Source organism: Alexandromys fortis, unplaced genomic scaffold (assembly GCF_014885135.2).
Source record: "Alexandromys fortis isolate MF-2015 unplaced genomic scaffold, M_Fortis_MF-2015_v1.1 scaffold_23, whole genome shotgun sequence".
In the NCBI taxonomy this organism is placed as follows: domain Eukaryota; kingdom Metazoa; phylum Chordata; class Mammalia; order Rodentia; family Cricetidae; genus Alexandromys; species Alexandromys fortis.
In genome coordinates this window covers 635,654-656,171 of record NW_026067907.1, presented here as the reverse complement: position 1 = coordinate 656,171, position 20,518 = coordinate 635,654, and the positions used below count along the sequence as shown (strand labels likewise).

At 42.8% G+C, this 20,518-nt stretch overlaps 1 protein-coding gene and 1 non-coding gene across 2 annotated transcripts in view; both read right to left on the bottom strand.

The window, feature by feature from the left end:
• Mthfd1l (methylenetetrahydrofolate dehydrogenase (NADP+ dependent) 1 like) overlaps positions 1–20,518 on the bottom strand; it is a 177,062-nt gene that overhangs the window by 113,378 nt on the left and 43,166 nt on the right. Inside the window, exons 10-16 of the mRNA XM_050135766.1 lie at positions 20,156–20,253; positions 16,953–17,126; positions 7,465–7,601; positions 5,546–5,592; positions 3,028–3,135; positions 2,047–2,121; positions 114–216 (exon numbers count right to left, since the gene is read on the bottom strand). Of these exons, the coding sequence (XP_049991723.1) occupies positions 114–216; positions 2,047–2,121; positions 3,028–3,135; positions 5,546–5,592; positions 7,465–7,601; positions 16,953–17,126; positions 20,156–20,253 (742 nt within the window). The remainder of the gene's footprint in view (positions 1–113; positions 217–2,046; positions 2,122–3,027; positions 3,136–5,545; positions 5,593–7,464; positions 7,602–16,952; positions 17,127–20,155; positions 20,254–20,518) is intronic.
• LOC126497854 (U6 spliceosomal RNA) lies at positions 8,203–8,307 on the bottom strand. The gene has a single exon (XR_007590695.1). It is a non-coding gene; the product is annotated as a U6 spliceosomal RNA (small nuclear RNA).

Below are 20,518 nucleotides of genomic sequence, written 5' to 3'. Positions count from 1 at the left end.
AGAATAAGCAGCTGTATGTCAGACTGAGTATTTATGAATTGAACTTAAAGATGGGGCTCAAACACGCCCTCCCAGATGGGTCCCGAGCGCCCTCTGGTTTCCCCAGTACCCACCTCTCTGCCATGTGATAGTTGAGGGGTCAATGTTGAGGCGGGCAAACTTCCTCACTTCTTCCTCTGTCAGTGTGCTTGGATCAGTCTTATTTATCCCCAGTCTCTAATAATTGAGGAGAAATTAGATGATAAGAACAAGAATGAACAAGAAGCCAGACTCAAACAGAATCATCCTGTGTGATGCGCTATCTCCATGGTTACTAAGGTCCTGGCAAAATACAAAACCTGCAGAGAGCTGTGGGTTAGGTGAACTCATTGTAGTGTATGTCTTCTACAAGTGGAAGATAGTGGGGATCTATGAATACCCTAAAATGATGATCTGAAAATGGGGTCCAGTCAGCAGCACACACCAAACACATGTGTTTGCAGCTCCTGTAAGGCTGGTGCAACCTACTGGTGTGGTCCTGAATACTGAGCTCGGGAGGTGCACAACCCACTGTCACCATGGGTGCTTTACCTTACTGGTCAAGGGAAGTGCATGTCTAAGTTTCAAAGGAATAAAGTTCTACTTCACTTGGAAAAATGAATTAAAAATTTTAAGTTGGCTGTGGTGGTGTATTTGTATAATTCCAGCACTTGGGAGGCAGGGACAGGAGGATCAGGAGTTTGAGGCTAAGCTACATGAGACCCTGTCTCACAAAAGAAATACATAAAACCAAAACAACACAAAGCTTTAATGGATTTAATTCTGTAAAAAAAAAAATCCTTAAAAAAGAAAAAAAACTTCTCTAGAAATATATTTAATGCCAGTTAGTGGTTATAAACTATACCGTAAAGGTTTTTTTTTTTTCTTTAAAAAAGTGGTTAATAGGACAAAAGCAGCTAATAGCACCAGAAAACATATGGAAAAGAATTAAGATGGCTTTTTCAAATACAAAGGGAAATAATTATTATCCTAAAAAACAAAACCGAGAGATGGCTATCCAAAGCTACTGTACCATTGTTTTGAATGGCTACAAATAGGAAACCATTTCTCTTCAGGAGTCTCCTTAAAAACCTGATGTGTGAGCTAACAAGGGTGCTCACAGGCTAACAAGCAGTCCTGCCCCCAACACATGAGGAAACAGAGCCCATGGCTCAGCAGGCAAAGTACCTGATGCCAACTCTAACACCTCAATTCAATACCTGGAGGAACTCCCACTTAAAGGAGAGAGACAACTTCCATAAGCTGTCCCCTGCCTTACACACACACAAACACGTGCACATACACACACAGAATAAGCAAGGCAAAATGGAAATATTTTTTCTTAAACTACATGATCTTTAAAAGAGAAAAATGCAAGTTATCATTTCCGTAGCTCTTTGGGGCAGGGGTGCGGCAATGGACTTAGCTGTGTGTAATGTTCTGAATTAATACTCAACCCATAGGTTGAGAAGCACCTTTGGGGGAGTAACACATCAGAGATCCTGCATATCAGATATTGACATTATGACTCATAACAGTAGCAAAATTACAGTTATGACGTAGCAAAGAAAACACTTTTATACTTGGGGGGTCACCACAACATGAGGAACTGTACTCAAGTGTTGAAGCATGAAGAAGGTTGGGAATAACCAAAGAAGTATCTGAAAACCCAAACCAAGTCAAGTTTCTAGAATGTTCTCTCTTTTTTGTAAAGGTTTATTTATTTATCTATGTGTATTGGTGTTTTTCATGTATATATACATATACACATACATATACATATATGTATATGTATGTATATCTGTGTGGAAGATGCCAGAGTCCCAGGATATGGACAGCTGTGAGATGCCATGTGGGTCCTGGGAATTGAACCCCAGGTCCTGTACTCTAGAAATATATTTAATGCCAGTTAGTGGTTAGAAATATATTTTATGCCAGTTAGGGTTAGAGTACCCTGTGCTCTTAACCACTGGGCCATCTTTCCAGCCCGAATGTCCTCTTCTTAAAAACAATTAACTGGAAACTTACTTTCAGCCGAGAAAGTTGGATTTCTGAAAACTCTCTGACTCCGTTCACTGAGGGAACCAGCCGGTTGTACAGCGCCTAAGAAAACAAAACCACACAGCAGAGCTTCAGGCTCAGCCACATCTCGGAGAACCCGGAAACAGACACAATTCACTACAGTTATGACCAAACAGGCTCTATTGGCCTTGAGGGCTGATACAAACAATCTCGACTTGAACTCTGTCATTTTAATAAAGCTTAGCAAAGTGGGAATGAGGCACGTGACAAATAGTTTGCATAAGTCTACCCGGTCTGTCCTCTTACCACTTACCAAAGAGTTATCTGAGTTAGGTGGGAAGATTCGCTAGGGATTGTCAGTGAAAACGTAGAACCCTTATACCAAAGCATGCCAGGAAACACCTCTCTTACCCACAACCTCTGTCTGTGAGGAATTAGCTCCTAGAACTCAGTTGCTTTCAGTTCTGAGTTGGTTCTTGGACTTCACGCGTATGAAGGCAGAAAGGGCCTCTGAGCTCTTTCACCCTGCATGATGGCTGCATGTAATTTTAGTTTTACAAATGGCTGACTGTGGCTAAAACTTAACGGTACAGCTCATGCACAAAGACCTGGGTTCAAGTCCCAGTACCGGAAGTCCCAACTCCCCCTCCCCCAAAATTCCAATCCTCTTGAGACTGGACCAACGTGTCTGTGACCCTAGTGAAAATGAACGTTGTACCCAAGACCTTTACAACTTAAAAGACTCATCTCGAATAATTTTTTAACTAATTAGCATAGCACAATTCTCCCAGTTGCTCTGCAGCAATCATCAACCCACTTGAGAAGCTGATTGAAGCTCTCCTCCTCTGGAAGAGAGGATATGAGTAAAACCCATTGAAGTTTGAATAGACTTTCAGAACAGATGGGCTGTAATCATCTTCCCTGAAGTCCTCAAGGAGGCAGGAAGCCTGGGATAAAAGACAAGATGGCTAACAAGGGCCCCCTTACCTTGTCTGTTTGGGTACTTTCATGTAAAATTCTTGTGTCGATGGCCGCAGCCAGCAAGTTATTAGCAGCAGTGATGGCGTGGATGTCCCCCGTCAGGTGAAGGTTGAACTAGAAAAAAAATGTCACATCTCTATTTGTATCATACGGATAGCACTGTTTTCAAAGGCTGCCTGAATTAATAAAGCAGTGTGCTAATTATCTGTCTGTATCAGGAGCTGAGACGAGATGGCCTACATCAGGACACCAAGGTCAAGTCCCCCCCGCTTGATGACAAAGAAGCATTGAGAGTCTGTCTCTCTTACCATAGATTCTTCCATCCACAGGCTAAAGGTGACACATTCTCATGGGCTTAATGACTAGTTTCTTTTTCACACTATCTTCATTTCCAATCTTTTATTTGTACCCTTTCATTATTTAGGAAACTATACTATAGCAAACACACTTGGGAATAAAACAAGACTTTGGGAGTAAAAATAAACTAAGAGAAAACATTACTGACAGCTAGTTTCGCGTTAATATATGCTTACTAGTTATGAAAGCAACACACACTCATACTTTGGAAACTTCAATTTTTAAAATTAACTTAATCAAGTTTTACTTATTGCCATGTATGTATGTGGTGGAGAGAGGGGTGTGGGCCTGTCATGGCATGTGTGGAGGTCAGAGGACAGCTTCCTGGAATTGGTCCCTTTTTTTTCTCCTTTACTTGGGTTCTGGGCTTGAAATCAGGTTCTAGACTTGACTGCCCAGTGCCTTTAATGGCTGAGCCGTCTATCTTTCTGGCCCTTGCAGACCTTCATGGAAAAGTTATTATGGCTTTCACATCTCTAACTTCCAAGTCTGCAATCCAAAGAGCTTCCAAGTCGGTAACATTTTAAAGACCCACATGAAGCCACGAGTGGAAAATTCCATCCTCCATTTTGTTCCTGACTGAAATTATTAATTATTAATATTCTCACACAAAACCCAGTGTGACCCTGCTAATCTGTCAAGACCCTCCAATGGCTGACTATGATGCTTCAAGTCAAACCTAACTAACCTCTTGGCTATGAACTGAAGGCTGGCTCGTGTCTACTCTGCTGCCTTCGCCTGCCTACCCTGCCTCTACATTCTGGTCAAGTTCTGTGACATCGTGTGGTCCCCCAACAGACTATGTCCTTTTCTGTCACAGGACTGTCCTTACAGAGTTCTCCAACTGGAAACACCTTGCTTCGTTCTTCACAAGACTGGCACTCTTCAGTCTAGTACCTTTAATTTTTTGGCCACCTAGAACTCATTCTAAAGTTTCTCTGAGTCTCTGATGCCTGCATATGGAATCTGCTCAACCAATACCCACTACATGGCAGACACTAAGATACAAGCCATGGATACAGATGGAGCAGACACATAGTAAAAAACAGTTTCAAGTGACAAACTGCCTGCCTCTGTGTGTGATGAGACACATAGAGCCATCCATGAGTCCTACACTGAGCCCTGGAGCTGAAGACCCACACAGATCAGCACTCTGTCCATATTTGCTAGCTTCCCTGCCATGGTCCTTCTTCATCTTAATTTGGCCTTCGGGTCTTGGCTTCTCCTAGCTCGTGAAGAACTGGGGGGGACTACTGAAGTGAGGCAGAGTCTTGGGGTCCCAACTTAGGCAAGGTAGTGAGGGACAGAGGGAGAGTAGAACATTTCATTCATGGGAAAAGTCTTAGAACCAAGAGAAAACAGGGAACCAGTGTCAGTGGTTACATGCATGCTTAGCGTTCATGAGACCCTACATCCCAGCAGCCACTTAGAAAACAGGACAGGCACCTTCAAGGAACTTGACAAGAAGGGGACACAAAGACTACAATGCAGGAGCAAAGGCCTGTTACAATCTCTCAGATCGTGCAGAAGTAACAGGTAACAACAGGAAGAACAGTGTCCTTCTTAGACAAGAGCTTAGGGAGACCTCAGGACTGCCACATGAGTTGATGCAGAAAGCAGGGTAGGAGCGAACACGTCCTGGTGAGATACAGGAGGAAAGGGAAGGGAAGCAAAACGAAGGAAGCATTCTTGGAGAAGTAAAGATCAACGCTATCAACTCCTATTGCCCATTTTCTCTGAGATGCTTTTATTTGTGGCCTCAGTTGGCAGAACAAATCCTCTATCCATTTCTGAGTTTGGCAGTCTTAACAGATGACTGATGGGCCTCAGGACAACATTATTTAAAATGGGCTCGAGGCCACACAGGCTTGGTAATACAGAACCATTTTGGAATTCTAAATTTTGGAATTTAGAAAGGCAATATGATGAGTGTGCGTGTGTGCATGCATGCATGTGCATATGTATACAGATACTTACATACACACACATTCATACACATATATATTTTTATAATATATTTATAAAACACTTCAACCAGGGACTAGGTTAACATTTATTTGCTACAGAAAAATATATGTATATTAATGGAAGGTGAATAGTCACACCAAGAAGCACACACACATCTGTACATAGTCACCAGGGTCAGGTGGGCATCTCACAGCCTTACCTCCTCCATGGGGATAACCTGAGCATATCCGCCACCTGCGGCTCCTCCTAGACAAGAGAGCAAGCACAGTGAGGTGAGTCCCCAGATCTAGTTACACAACAGACACAGACTAAAGGACGCTACTCATACCCAGTGGGGAGGCCTGCTAATGCCCAGAGACTCTATCCATACAAACAAAAACAGCGCACTGTGTCCAGCAATGCCATTTTAGGCCTTCTGTTTCTTTGAATAAAAAGGAAGGTTGGCACAGGCCTACAATCACAACTCCTAGAGAAACTGAGAGGAGTGTCAGGGATTCAAGGCCTGCCGGCTAACAGAGTGAGCTGAAGGCTAGCCTAGGCAACACAGCAAGGTCCTACTTTTAAAAAAATGTGAAAAAAAATGTGAAACAAAAAATGTCCCCAAAGGTAAATACAATACAGCAAATATCAGTACCATAAAACACATATTTCAGGATAAGAGATTATTTTATTAAATTCACTTTAGGGTCTACATTGGTTATGTTTCATCTAAGTCATACATAGAATAAAACCTAACGCCCCCTTAACAGACTTGGTGGAACACTCAAAAGGCAGACTCAGGAGGATTACGACAAACCCAAAGCCAGCCTGGTCTGCAGAGCGAGAACATCCCTCAGAAATAACAGAATGGGTGTGTGTATGGGGGAAGTAGGGAGGAAGGAAGGAGAAGACAAGGGGAGGGGGAAGGAGAACTTGAGGGAACGGGATAGTAGAGATGGAGGGAGGACAGAGATGAGAACAAGGAAGGAAATATTTTGATTGAGGGAGCCATTATGGGGCTAGCAAGAAACCTGGGACTAAAATTCCAGCTAAGACCCTAAGCAATAGAGGAGAGGGTGCCTGAATTGGACAAGCTATTGGGGTTCAATCTTCAGCACCATGTAAGCCAAACAACAACAAAACCAAAAAATATTTACCTCAGACATGAAAATGATAAACTTCAGGTAATTCATCTGATGGTTGCTTATCCCTCCCAATATTAGTTATCATACTAGACACTAGTCTCTCACACGCGTACGCCATTTTGCAACATAGCCTGCTCTTTGCATGTTATTTGAGTCTCACAACAGCCGGATGAGCCTGGTGCTACAAGCCCTTCTACACCTATAGATGGGGTCAGAGACGTGCAGATTGGCTGTAGACCTTGCAGAGGTGAGAGACACCAGCCATGAACAAGACCCTGGTCCCTCTGTTCTAAGTCTCATGTCCAATCTGCTTCATAATGCATGGCCCTCCAGGAGGAATCAGTACTTAATGGGTTAGGAATTATTAATATTTGTAACAGTGATATAAATAAAATACAGTTAAAAACCGCACGCTGCCAAGAACACGCAGTAATTGCGGCAGTAAGGGCCGAGGAGTGACTTCATGATAAATCAACAGAGCGGGAGTAATGAAGGGGAAGGTGCCAGACATCAGCTCCACTAAGCCAGAGAGGAATTTCCTTACGGCTCTGCAAACAGCCAGTTGTCTCCTCTCCAGAGCTCCTTGGCCCCACACAGCAACTCCCACAAGTTGCGACTTGGGGCCTGCCCTAAAGAGCTCATCTGTGTACGGGAAGAGACCTCTCACTGTGGCTGGGATGATAAGGCTCCAATGAGATGGGCAGAGTTTCAAAACCGCTTGGCGAAGGAGAAGGGGATGATACAGAAGACGCTGCTGGAGGCAGAAGTTCTGAGCAACAGCGCCAAGAGATCAGCTTCCTGGGGCTCCACAGACGACCTCCCCACCCCAGCCCTGCAGCAACCTCTGCATGCCTTTACACACTAGGAGGTTCAAATTGGGGTGATGCTTGAGTGTTCAGGGGATACAGAGGAATGATCAGCCAGCTCTTTGCAAACATTTAATTCCATCTTCGAGTCTCATGTTCAGTTGGAACTTTTATGGCCCTAATGGTACCTTTCACTCCAAACGTGGGTCCCTGGGAAGGCTGCCTCAGACAGGCGAAGGAGTTGACGTGCAGGTGGGCGGTCAGGGCCTGCACCAGTCCGATGGTGACTGTACTCTTCCCTTCTCCAAGCGGGGTGGGTGTGATCCTAGTTTGGAGGGAGATGAATGAATTTAATTGCATTTCCAAGACAACACTTATGAAAACCAAGCTGAGATCTCAAGTCCAAATCCAAGGACATAGGTAGTGAGCAGAGCTTACCCTGCATACTCGATACCATGGTTTCTTAGATTGTTCCCTGGCGTAGCACACGGGCCAAGTTTAAGCTAAAGTCAGAGGCACAAAAGTGAAAGGCTACATGGTCAAAAAGGAGAGTCCCTGGGCGACAGTCTTGGCAATGTTCATTTTAGGGAGGGGCACAAAGCTAGTCGCTAAAATAGTTGAAACCACCAACTTGACATGGTGGCTTTTTGGGCTATCTGTCTCTTGCTTTCCAGAGCTATTTATTAGGGGTAAGGTGGGTGAAAGGACTTTGTCAAAGGTTGCCGAGTGAGTGAGGTAGGGCCAGAGTCTCAAGATTAGAAGGGATCCCAAAGTCCCTACTGGCCAAGGTACCAGATGTTCATGGTCAGGTCTGGATCCCACCATATCCAACAGGTAGACATGAGCTCATTATTGCCAGGTGACATTGTGCATGTGTGCGTGTGTGTGTATGTACGTGTGTGTTCCCACACGTGTTTTAATGGATATTGGAATTGGAATGCTTCGTGAATTTGCGTGTCATCCTTGCGCAGGCGCCATGCTAATCTTCCTTGTACGGTTCTAATTTTAGTCTATGTGTTGCCAAAGCAAGCCCACTAGGTGACATTTCTAGGTACAGGTTTTATAGGTAAGTCTCTTGTTCCAAAGGAGACATCTGAATCCCTGTTGTTGCCTACATCGTAGGAGGTCCCACTAATCCAGGGCCCGTGGTCCACATACACCTCATAACTTGGCCCAACACACGATCCATAAACTTCCTTAAAGCACTGAGGTTTTTAACAAACCTTTTCTTGTTTAACTAAACTATGTGCTTTGTGATTAGAAATTTTATAGAAGCCAACATTGTGAATCAATGTCAAAAGTGTGGATCCGCCTGTTGACTCCTTTCCTATACAACAGGCTTTCAAATGCTGGATGAGAAAGTCTGAGTCCCACTGCACACCCAGGAGGGAACCCTTGCACGGAGGAGCTGACCTTCCAGGATACCACACAAAGACATATTTCCGCATGGCCATAATATTGCTGCATTTTGTGATATTTCATTCCCGAGTAAGGTCCCATAGCACCATCCTACAGTATACTTTAACCATCACTAAAATTCCTTAAATTTTCTCTTCAATGCTTACAACCTCATCTTTTATGAGTTAAATGGTGTGAGCCAGGGTGTCTAGGAAACTCAGTTACAACAAAGCTTATGGACAGAGTTTTTTCTAACCTACAAAACCTGGTGACGTTATCACGAGGAGGAAGGCATTCCTTCAGATACATCTTTGCCCCAGCTATCTCAGAGTAACGCAGTGACATGATCTGTTGCTCATTTATACAATAAATACTTATTCAGTACTATCACGAGTCAGGGTCTGGGCTAGATCCTGGAACACAAAGGCAACCATGTCAGAACCTGTGTCCCCCTCCCAGGATGTCTAACTGATGGGAGATACAGATAATTCAGTGAATATAGCAACTGTGATAAACAGCAACAAGGGGAAACGGGGCAAGCGCTGTATTAAGAGTATCGGAACGAGCTTCCGCTCACTTCAGAAACCAAGGGGAGCTTCCTGCAGACCGCACAGCTAAGCTGGGATGTGACTATCAGATAAATATTCCCTGGATGAAAAGAGCCAAAGACAAGGCATTGCACTCTGGTCTTTCATCTGCTCTAGCTGGTTTTCCTACAGAGGGAAAGTGCCACAGCCGACACTTCAAAGCACCAACTGGGTAAGATCACCCAGGGAGTGTACGCGCTGTAAGAAAAAAGATGAGAATAGAGCCATTGGGTACGTTTTCCTTTAAGGAACAGTCAGAAAAGGCAAAAAAAAGAATCAAAGAAGGAAATCTGGAGAAGAAAAGAGGACATGACATAGCTCGGAAGGAGGCTGGGAAAGACCACGTCTAGAGATGAAGAGCCACCAAGGACTGAAGCAGGGCGAGGACCAAAAAGAACTGAGGAGTTTAGTGACAAGGAGGTCGCTGTTGACCGCTATACAGCAGGGATTTCTGATGAGCCAGTTTAGGTATTGATGAAATAAACCGGAAATGCCCAGGTCACAGGAAGAGGGCTTATCAGGCCCCTGTCCAACTGTCTAAATAGCACAGTATGAGGAGAATCAATATGGAGACCATTACCCAAGGCTCTGAGTTAAGTTCACACTGAAGTAAATACAACACAAGTGAAAGAAAGGCAAAACCCACAGACATCACTGGCTTGCAAAAGCCACCCATTGTTCGTAAAGCTGCGCTTTATGTCACACGGAGGATCCCATTTTCTCTCCCAGGGATATGCTGGCAGAGCTGAGGAAGACACGCCCAGTGATGACCTCAAACTTCAGCCAGCCATCCAATTCTTAATTGGAAACACAGGACTGTTGAGCTTGCTGCCAACGAACACAAGGCAGCAAAAGTCACAAAGTAGGAAGTATTTATTGGAAGCAATAAATGAGAGCTGCAATAAAATTTTATTTCTCCCCACCTCTGCATTTGATATCAAAATTTGGTTTAATTTTTCCCCCATATCCTTAGCTCCGATCCCAAATCATCAGGTTGGTTTCAAAAAAGAGTAAAGTTTCCCTTTCTGTTTCTAGGAAGCCTCTTTGTTGTGGAAATGGTACCGGGAGCTTTTCTTACCATCTCTGAGCTCCAGTTTGCCTTCCTGATTTTTATGACTTTTCAGATGACATTATAATAAAATTTTTGACATGCTAAGGTGAAGAAAAAAATGCCTTCACTTCTTGCCTTAGTGTCACCCGACCAGGCCACACATCATCATCATCAACGACAAGAAAAATGTCTGACAATATTATGAAGGCTTTTCTTAGATAGGGACTGTTTGCTGCTAATGACAGTAGGATTCATCAAGATAGCCTGTGACGACTGGAAAGAAGCTGATTCAAAAGCCAGAGAGATTTCTTATGCAGAGACAAAGGTAAAGATCTGGAGTACATTTAAAATCGAGTTTTGTCAAACAGTATCATGGGCACCAGCTATGCATGGCCTGACCATGACCTCCAAAGCTACATGCGCAAACAGCTATAAACATACATCACTCATCCCAGGCATCTTTATGGCGGTGAAGGTTTTAAAAGCCCTTTACTATCTAACAATAAATGTGACCGTCCATCGGGGTGTTTTCCTCATTATAGCTGTTGGAGGTGAAGAGTTCAAAGGCCGCGTTGGCACTTGTTTCTTCTAATGATCCACGTCCTCTCTGCCATCAGTACAACCTAAAGAAAACTCACAGACGTTCAAATGGCGGCTTGAGAAAGGGAAAGTCTTACAAAGTCAGGACAGTTGTCTCTTAAGTTGCACCAAAATAAAGGGTTAAAACATTCAAAGAAAGAAATTTTAAATCGGATATTTAGCATTCTGAAAAAGCAAAATAAAACAAAACTGACACAGAGAATCTACATTTTCCTCCCGTGAGAAATTCAGTCTATATTCACGGAGTAGTTTGGACTTTTAAAAACCCTTCTGTCCATTGAATTCAGACATTCTAGAATCTTCTGTAGGGTAGATGGTGCCGGACTAATCGAGGCCCAGGACATATCAAAAGGCCTGCAGCTGCACCCCATGTCAAGTTCTCACACAAAATCCCTTTTCACTAGTGTAACTGGGAAAATATGTAAAACTCCAGAGTCCCCAAGAATCTTTTGGCGTATTTCCCCGGGCAATTTCCAATACTTTTTATTTTGTCAGGCAAAGCAAATACAGCCGTGTGTAGGTGTAAACATCGTGCGATGTGTAGCCAGTGGGAGGGCAGGTCATTCCCTCTGAAGATGAAATCCTACAACCTGAAGAATGGCTTTTAAGATGGTGGGTGTGGGGCTAATCTGGTCTCCATTTGAATTATCAACAATTCAATTAAAAAAGAATGAAACCTCCACTCTTCCATATTTTCATCCCACTGTTGATAGGTTTAGATTAAATTTTTGAAAAACTTTCTTGGGTATCTGAAGTCTCTAAAATATGGTAGAGTGTTATGCTACAGAATTCAGAGAGAACGGGAGGATGCTAATGTTATTTCTAATGTGATCTTTAATGTAAACAGGATGGGCATAACAAAGGTAAAATCCTGGAAGGAAATAGAAAAAATGAACACTTCCGAGCAGTGAGATAGTTTAGTTTCTCCTTCTTCTGACTCTTCTTTATGCTGCGCTTTCCATAAGAGTTCAATACTATTTTCCAAATAAAAAGAAAATTTCAAAAAATGGGGAAGAATATTTCTCTTTTGAGGGGCCATTTATATTCTTAAAAACTGCCACAGTGCATGGAAGAGTTGATTTTATCATTTCCCTCTAGCTTTTCATCTGACTAAAAGTAAAAAAAAGAAGGGAGGTGACTTTTATGTCAAATTTCAGTTTCCATTTTGAGATTATAACCATGTGTCTGACGTCAATCATCCAGCTGCCAAAACTAGTTAACACACTGATAAATATATCAGGCATTGTATTTGAAGGATAATTAAGTAGTTAATTTAATTGAGCCAGGATCTCATTGTGTAGCCTGGTTGGCCTGGAACTCGCTTGGTGGCGAACACTAGCCTTAAACTAATAACTGAACTATATCTGTCTCCCAAGGGATAGGATTCAAGGCATGTGCCACCACACCTGACTCCTGAATTTGCTGTTCATATAGAATACAGCGTGGCATGGGCTCTCTAGAAACCACACATTTCTGTCATGGGTGTGCTCAGGACTCAACAACATCACCTTCACAGGTTGTCTTTTGCTTTGTTGTATGGTTTTGAATAGAGCAGAAAGTTAGACCCCTTCCAACGGAGAGGGTTTAACGCATAGTCTCAGGGAAGGAATGATTGCTCGCCTGTCGCTAAATCTGCCCTTGAGGACTCTAGTTCAGTTTGCATTTTCCTTTACGTGGTATGCTTGCTCCGGCTGGGTCACACGTACCATGTAGCAATGGGGCAATGCGGAGCAATGTTTCACTGAGTGTGGACTGCTGGGAATGAGCCATCAGCCAAGCTGCCCAGGGTTGTCTAGCCCAGGGCTTCCTAATACTACTTCACCCGTGAATCTTTTCAACCAAGGAATTTTTGTGTAATCTCAGGTATACAAAATAGGCATGCAAATCAAACATTAATTAATAATAATTATAAATGTAAAAACTCAATTTGTTGGTGTATATGTAATTTTACCATTTATTAAAAAGGAAAGTGAATTTGCTTACTAAGATGGACGTGCAATGGTTTTTAATATAAGAATTAAACCTTGGGTGCATATTCAATACTATAGGATACAAGCCATCTTCGTTATTTTTTAGAGTTGAAAGACATTTTGACTTAATAATCATCAATGATGAGAATGCTGCTTTGCATAAATATGTCATATAAAAATAGCAGGAGCATGTTTAGGGCCACTGTAGAAACTGATAGAAATTTTGTTCTAATCCCAAGCTAAATTCATCTAATCATTTTTTTTTCATGAAACTCAAGCCAGAAAGTCAACCTTTGAAAAATCAAACACTCTAACACAATACAACCTAAAGATACTTAGAAGCTAAAAATAATGGAAAGAAAATATTAAATATCAAAAGCCTTCCTCCTCCATAGTTAAACCAGTGTATTTCTATCAGAGCAGGAAAACATGTACAGCTAGAACTCTAACTTTGAGCTCAAGTGTCTCAGGGACTTTAATTGGTGATGTGTCGTGTGATGGCATGCCCAGGACAAAGTGGACATGTGGTACATTCAAGAAGCATGACGGACCAAGGCTGTGCACTGCCAAGGACACGTCAGGTCTATTATGTGCGTTCACAATCCCTTCACTGCTGTCCTTTTTTTTTCTTTTCTTGGTTCGGTAACCACCACATTGATGACATGACTCCAGAGTTAAGAAGTTGGATCTAGTATGTGGCTGGAGGCCAGGCCTTAATGGCTTAACCCCCACATGGGGAACGTGATAACAATATCATTGTTTAAGACATGTCAACTCTGTTCTTAGCTCAAGGCGGGGCCGTGTCTAAATCTCAGCATCATTTCCAAAATGGACAAGCCCCAGATGGAGTATATCACAGCCACTTCATGAGAAAAAAAAATGCATCATGAATCTTCCTTTATTATCAGATAACACATTTCTCCTGAGATCCTTGGATCTTATCCTAAAGGGTCTAAAGATTAAACCCAAGGCCTCACATATGCTAAGAAAGAGCTTTACAACTGAGCGACAGCTGCTGTCCAAAGTCTTCTGGACTGGACCACAGAGAGAAAATTCAGCAAAACTCACAAAGACCGTGCAAAGCCCGGAGAAGGGAAGCAAATCTATGTATCAGATATATTAAAAAAGATATGTATGTGCTTCTTTGGGGAACCTGTCTATGAGCCGTCTTCTTCAAGTACGGGTGTGTACCTCAAAAAGTGTGTGTGTTTCTTTAGGGCGCTGTCTACTTCAAGTACAGGTGTGGACCTCCTTTCCCAACTCAAAGGGGCTTGTAAATATCTCTGTGCCCAAAAATGTGCATGTTCATTGTAATCTTCTATCAAGCAGATTGTCTAAGAGCAACCTTAGCCAGAAGATGCTCCACACTCGGATGCAGGAGTGGAGGAATGAGGCCCTCCTGGGTCTCCTTTCAGTGGTAGAGCCTGCAGAGTCCCTGCAGATAGAATCAACGTCTCTAAACTCAAGTGTAAGGATATAAGGGTTGGGTTCTCAGATTAGAAAGGAACTTGGGGAGTACAAATGCTGGGTGCCTGAGGGGCGACATTTAAATCGCAGACAATGGAGGTGCTACACCGAATTATTGGAAAAAAGAAAAACTGCATTGAACAAGTACAGATTTCTTTGTCATTATTCCATATACAAGACAGGATAATATATATTTGCATAGCTCTTGTGCTGTGTTAACTACCATAGGCAATCTAATGAACATAGGCTTAGTGTTTATAAAATGATATTTGTAAATTACATGCAAATTCTACAACATTTTTACAGGAGGGGCTTGGACATCATAGTTCGGTGTCCTCAGGAACCTGGAACCAATCCGCAGATACTAAAAGTTCATGGCAAGTGATTTCCCTTCTAGAGAAACTTCCTAGGGAGACAAATGCACAAATATGGATGTCCAGGGCTATTCATTTTGGCATGGTTTACAGTGATCTCAAACTTGAAAACAATGGAAACGTCCATCGGTAGGGGAATAAACTGTAGACCACCTCAATCCCACTGTCAAGCATTTTCCCTCAATACACTAGAACTAGAAACTCTCCATGCTAGTGATGGTGGGGCACCTTAACTTCCATGCCCACTGAGAACAAGGAGCTGTAGGCACTGGAAAGAGACTCACACATAAACAGCAGAATACTTGTCACACGGCCATGAAAACATAGTGTGTACTAGCTCACTGCAGAAGTGTGCCGCTGAGCACATATACTGTGACCGCATCTAAGGAAGGACCTATCTATCGGTCTGAGGCCACCCTGACCTGAGGAACTGTTTCCCTGGGTGGTAGAATTTGTAATATTTTATTCTCTTGTTTATTTTCAGTATTTTTAGAAAATTCTTATAGCAAGACTACATTATTTTTTTTTTATAACTGTCTTAGTTTGCTTTCTATTGCTATGGTAAAAGATCGTGAGATCAAAAACAGTTTGGGGAGGAAAGGGTTACTTCATTTTATAAGTCTCAGATCATAACTCCATCATTGAAGAAGCCAGGGCAGGAACTCAAGGCAGGAACTTGAAGGCAGGAAGTAAAGCAAAGACCATGGAGAAATGCTGCATATTGGCTTGCTTAGCCGGCCTGTTCAGCACCATCTACAGTGGGATGTACCCTCCCACATCATTCATCCACACATAAAGATGGGCCACAGATTTGTCTACAGGCCAGTATGATGGGGCATTTTCTCAAATGAGAATCCCTCTTCTTAGATAGCCCTAGCTTGTATTGGCTGACAAAAAGCAAAACAAGCAAGCAAGCAAGCAAACAAAAAAACTCAAAACCAACCAGGACAAGAACCAACAAAAAGAAAGCAGAAAGCAATCACATGGATAAATAACTAACTAACCTAAATTAACTAGAAGTCATGTCCACAGCTAAGAAATGTCTCTGTCTGAGACATAAATGAATTTTGTACTTCAAGCCTCATCTATCTATCTATCTCTCTCTATCTATCTATCTATCTATCTATCTATCTATCTATCTATCTATCTATCTATCTATCTATCTTCCCAACCACCCACCTACCCACCTCCCTACCTACCTACCTATACAGGCAACAGTCAACTGCACTAAATGACAAGAATTCATATGTTTCTTGATGTTCTCTAATGTCACAATGAATAAACAGTTCAAATCTCCAATTGACTAATTCTGCTAGCAAATATATTTTTAAAAAGAGAACAACAACAACAACTGTTCCCCTTTCATAAAAAGGACCAATTAATTTTTCATGTAATAGCCAAGACAATTGAAAATGGCCCAACCTTAGTTTGAAATGCAATGAAGTTTTGTAAGGTCCACATGAAGATGAACCACCAAGACAGTAACAAGAGAATGTACATTTCACAAGGCATCTTAAAACATTATATGAAAGCAGAATACCAAATAACATACTTCTCAAGCCCTTACTCCGTTCAAAATAATATGCTTCCAATTGCTATTCTGATGTTTCTTATCATGAAAAATGGAATTGAAATGTTTAGGACAGCTGGGGACGGTCACACACGCCGGCAGCCCCAGCACTTAGCAGATAGAGGCAGAAGGATGAAAGGTCAAGGGCATTCTGGGCTACGTAATGTATGACTTGGTGGGAGAAGCAGAAGCCCAGGGAGCCATATCAAGTATAGGGCAAGAAAAATAAAACCACAGGGTGGGGAGTATAGCTCTGTGGCACAGCCCTTGCTCAGCATGCATGAAGCCCTGGGTTTGTTCTCCACCATCGCCAAAAGAAGCCACTTCTGTTTTGATTGGTGGTACAGTTCAGAGGTAGAGCCCTTGCCTAGAGCAGGACAGACTTGGGGGTTGAGACTCAGGATCATAAATAAAAAAAAAAAAATTTGAAAAGTAAACCAGTAAAATCAGCAGCTTGTTAGTCTCTATACAAAATAGAGATGAATTTGCTCAGGCCTGGGGATGATGGAGATCCTTGTGGCAGATGGAGGCCTGTCAATGGAAACAAAAAGAAGCCAGGACAAAACTGACAACACAATGCGCTTCAGAGGCAGGGGGACAGAGGTAATACAGAGGACAGTTCTGGAAATATGTCTCCTCAATGTATAGTGGAGGCTTACCCAGCAACCAGGACATATTTTCCGTCTTTTTGATCCTTTAACCTCTCCAGCAGGGACAGCCGGACTTTGGCTTTGCTCTTGCCATAGACTTCAATTTCCTCTGCAAACAATCCTATCTCTTTGGCAAGGACATCCACAGCTTTTGGAGTCTGTCCTCTTGAAATCTCAATATCACTGGAGGGAGAGAAAGAAGCATGAAAGAGGCAGTCGCCTCAGCTTAGGTGGTCGGCGCTCGAGGGAAAAGCATCCGTGCACGCCGCCAACCCTTAAATCAACCCAATTGCTTTGTGGTCCCTTTTCCCAGGCAGAATTAAACACAACTGCTAGCAATTAAGATGCATGAGAAAGTGACTTTCCCTCTTTATTTTTTACTTTCCTTTTTTCTATCTTTTTTTTCTTGAGATATTATTACAGAACACTTAACCAAGATCCTGGTGTCAGGCACAAAGATACCATGGAGAGGGCAATTGTGTTCTTTGCACTATGGCTATGGTGAACCCATTCTAGAACACCAAGCTCCGTGAGTCGGCGGGAGGGTAGAAAGGCCAGTGCATGAGGCTCTCCCACGTGGCTAGTCAACGTGTCTCTTGGCTCTTCAGAAATATGGAAATGCTATTTTCTTTTATCTCCTTTCATACTTTCTCTCTTTCCCATTTCCAGTCCAAAAATAATATTTCAAAATATTTTAACCATTATGTAATAGCTCATGAAAGAATGCAGTACCTGACACTCAATCTCAAACAGGAGAGTCAGGACCTTCATGAGGAGGGTGGCCGGGCACCAGACTTGACTATGAGGCGAGCAAACAGTTGTTGATATTACAGGGGCTCTCAGCACCAATGTATGTACTGTGGACACAGAGAACACGGCTGTGGCCGATATGCCCAGATATCTCTCTTATTCGGGGCCAGCCTGTCCATTTATCCCACTGAACATCTGTCTAAGATGGAGTACTGATGGCACACTTGTTCTCAGAGCCTTGAGCATCACACATGAGAGGACAACGGTTCCCTGACAGTCTTGAGGACACAGTGGTCTTTGAGGACAGCAGGAGACCACCCTCGCTGCTAAAGGCAGTTCCTCAGCTGCAACTGTTTGTGTTGCTGACAATCTGCTCAGCCTCCATAGGACTCTATCATCATTCTCTTTAGACAAGAGGACCAGGGCAGTCTGACCTTGGGATAGGAGATAATAGTAAACATGCCATCCTCACTGTTCTAGAGGGTATCTGGGAAGCTGGGAGAAGAGAGTGATGCTTTAGGGTCCATAGAGGCTGAACTCTTGGCTTCCTGTTGGGTGATGCCCTCCCCAGGTCCCTGGCATAGATCTATTTCTCTTCTAGCCCACCCTGAGCTCCTGGAATCTTGTTTTATCTTGTCTTCCCAGCTACAGTGTTTCTCCTTCTGTCATCCCTAAAACTGAGCAGCTAAACCTTGGAGATTTTCCATGTTTGTTACTTTATTACCTTAAGAGCTGCAGTGACATCAATTTTGATTTTTGTTTGTTTGGATGGGGACCTGATTGGCCTTAAAACTCCCAATTCTCTGCTTTATTGTCTCATATGCTGGAATTACAGGCTCATTTCCATTTTTTTTTTTAGTGATTTATAAACTATACAGTCTGCCTTCCTTTCCCCAGGGGCTCTAGAAATTGCATTTGGCTAAATAACTAAAGTAGAATCCACTTTGGAAGATTTTGGTACACAGCTTAAGAGAATCTATCTTAATAATAAATAAATTATATAAATAATAATAACAACAATAATAATAACTATTATTATTATTTTTAGCTTTCTGCAAACATACTGTAATGGCATGCTTGTAAAAACTAATCAAAAAGGAAGATATGTTTCACAGTTGATTGTGCAATGGTAGGATGAAGTTATAAAGGATAGTAGTCCTCCTTGGAATATGTGTTAATGACTCAAAGCAAGCATGCCTATGACATACTATAGTCTATTGTGAAGGGAAAAACAATCTCATGGGGATGCTTAACCGGTAGACAACTGACTGTAGAAGAGAAAAGGTCAATTCTGAGAGCCACCTGTAGTTTGGCACAATCATACATGCCTGTGATTCTAGTACTTGGGAGGCTGAGGCAGGAGCGTTACTGTGAGTTCGAGGCCGTAAAACGTGTTTCTCCTTGCTACCTCCCCCAAAGAATTCATAGCCACGTGAAAAACTCAGCCAGTTACTGGAGGTTTTAGCCGTTCAACACTCTCCGTATCCCAGCATTGCTGGGTGGGATGCTCTGGGGCTCAGGTATCACACAAACCTGGATAGGGTTGTGTGGCCAACTCACTGGAACAAGGCGGTCAGCAGTGACCCTGGTTCGAATACCATATCACAGGGATCATTCAAAATCACTCACTAAGATTATATCCTGTAGTGTTAACTAATTGTACAATGAGACTATGTAACTCAGATTCATCAAGCTGCTGGAGAAACACCCATCCCGATCACCACGTCTTACGGGACAGTCCTGGAGAAAGCAGAACGTAGTTCCCATGTGAGTGTGTGTGGCTTGTTTGGTCATTTCCCCTAAGACCAGAAAAACATCTGCCTGTTGCACTAAGTCGATCCATCTCCTGGGTGTTCCTCGTCCCGTTCAAAACTTGCCAAATGGAATGTGACCTATATTCTGTCAGATAAGGACAATGCTTTCTGCATGATGAAGAAAACCAGTTTGTACGTGTCCATTTAATACAGGGCACACCGCTAAGACAAAATGAAATGATATGCAACCTTAATATTAATAAAATAAGGCAAGCACATTCATCATGATTTAATCGGGGAGGACTTATGATAGAGAAATGGTGTCTCGCTTTGATGATTAGAGCAAACCATGTAATGCCAAAATCCAAATAAGGGGGCTGGTAATGTAGTTCAGTTAGTTCATGTTGCTTAGGATGCATGAAGTCCTGGTTTTCATCCCCAATACTCTAGGACTGCACAAAACCGGGTGGTACACAAGTATAATCCCAGCCCTTGGGGAATAGAGGCAAGGTGATCGGATGGTCAGGTCATCCTTGGCTACACAGTGAGTACAAGATCAGCCTAGACTACATGAGGCCATGATAAGCAATCACTCAAGAGCCTTGAGTTACGCCTCCCATCTTGAGTTATGCCTCCCATCTTTGACTAAAGGAGACCCGTGTCACTCGAATGAGCCGCCATCGGTACAAGCCAAGCACTGCCACCTACCTGGGGACGGGAGAGAGAGGCTGCAGTTTCAAGCAGTGGAGTCGCCACCTCCTATGCTGCTGCTCTCGGAGCCATCGCCTGCCACTGCTGACCATGTTCTTCAGGAGAAAAGGGGAGAAAGACCATAGGGAAGTGAGGGTGGCAGGTCACCCACATAAACTACGGGAATACTGCAAGGGGGTTACAAAGCCAAAGGAATCCCAAATCAAGAAAATCATCGTCTAATAGAAGCAACAATGAGATTCACATGCAATTAGCCATGCAGGCTTTGTTTACGGGCTTGTAGACATATGCATTGCTAAAATAGCTTAACTATTCACAAAAGATACCAAGAATACAGATAGAATTATTCTGAATGGATTG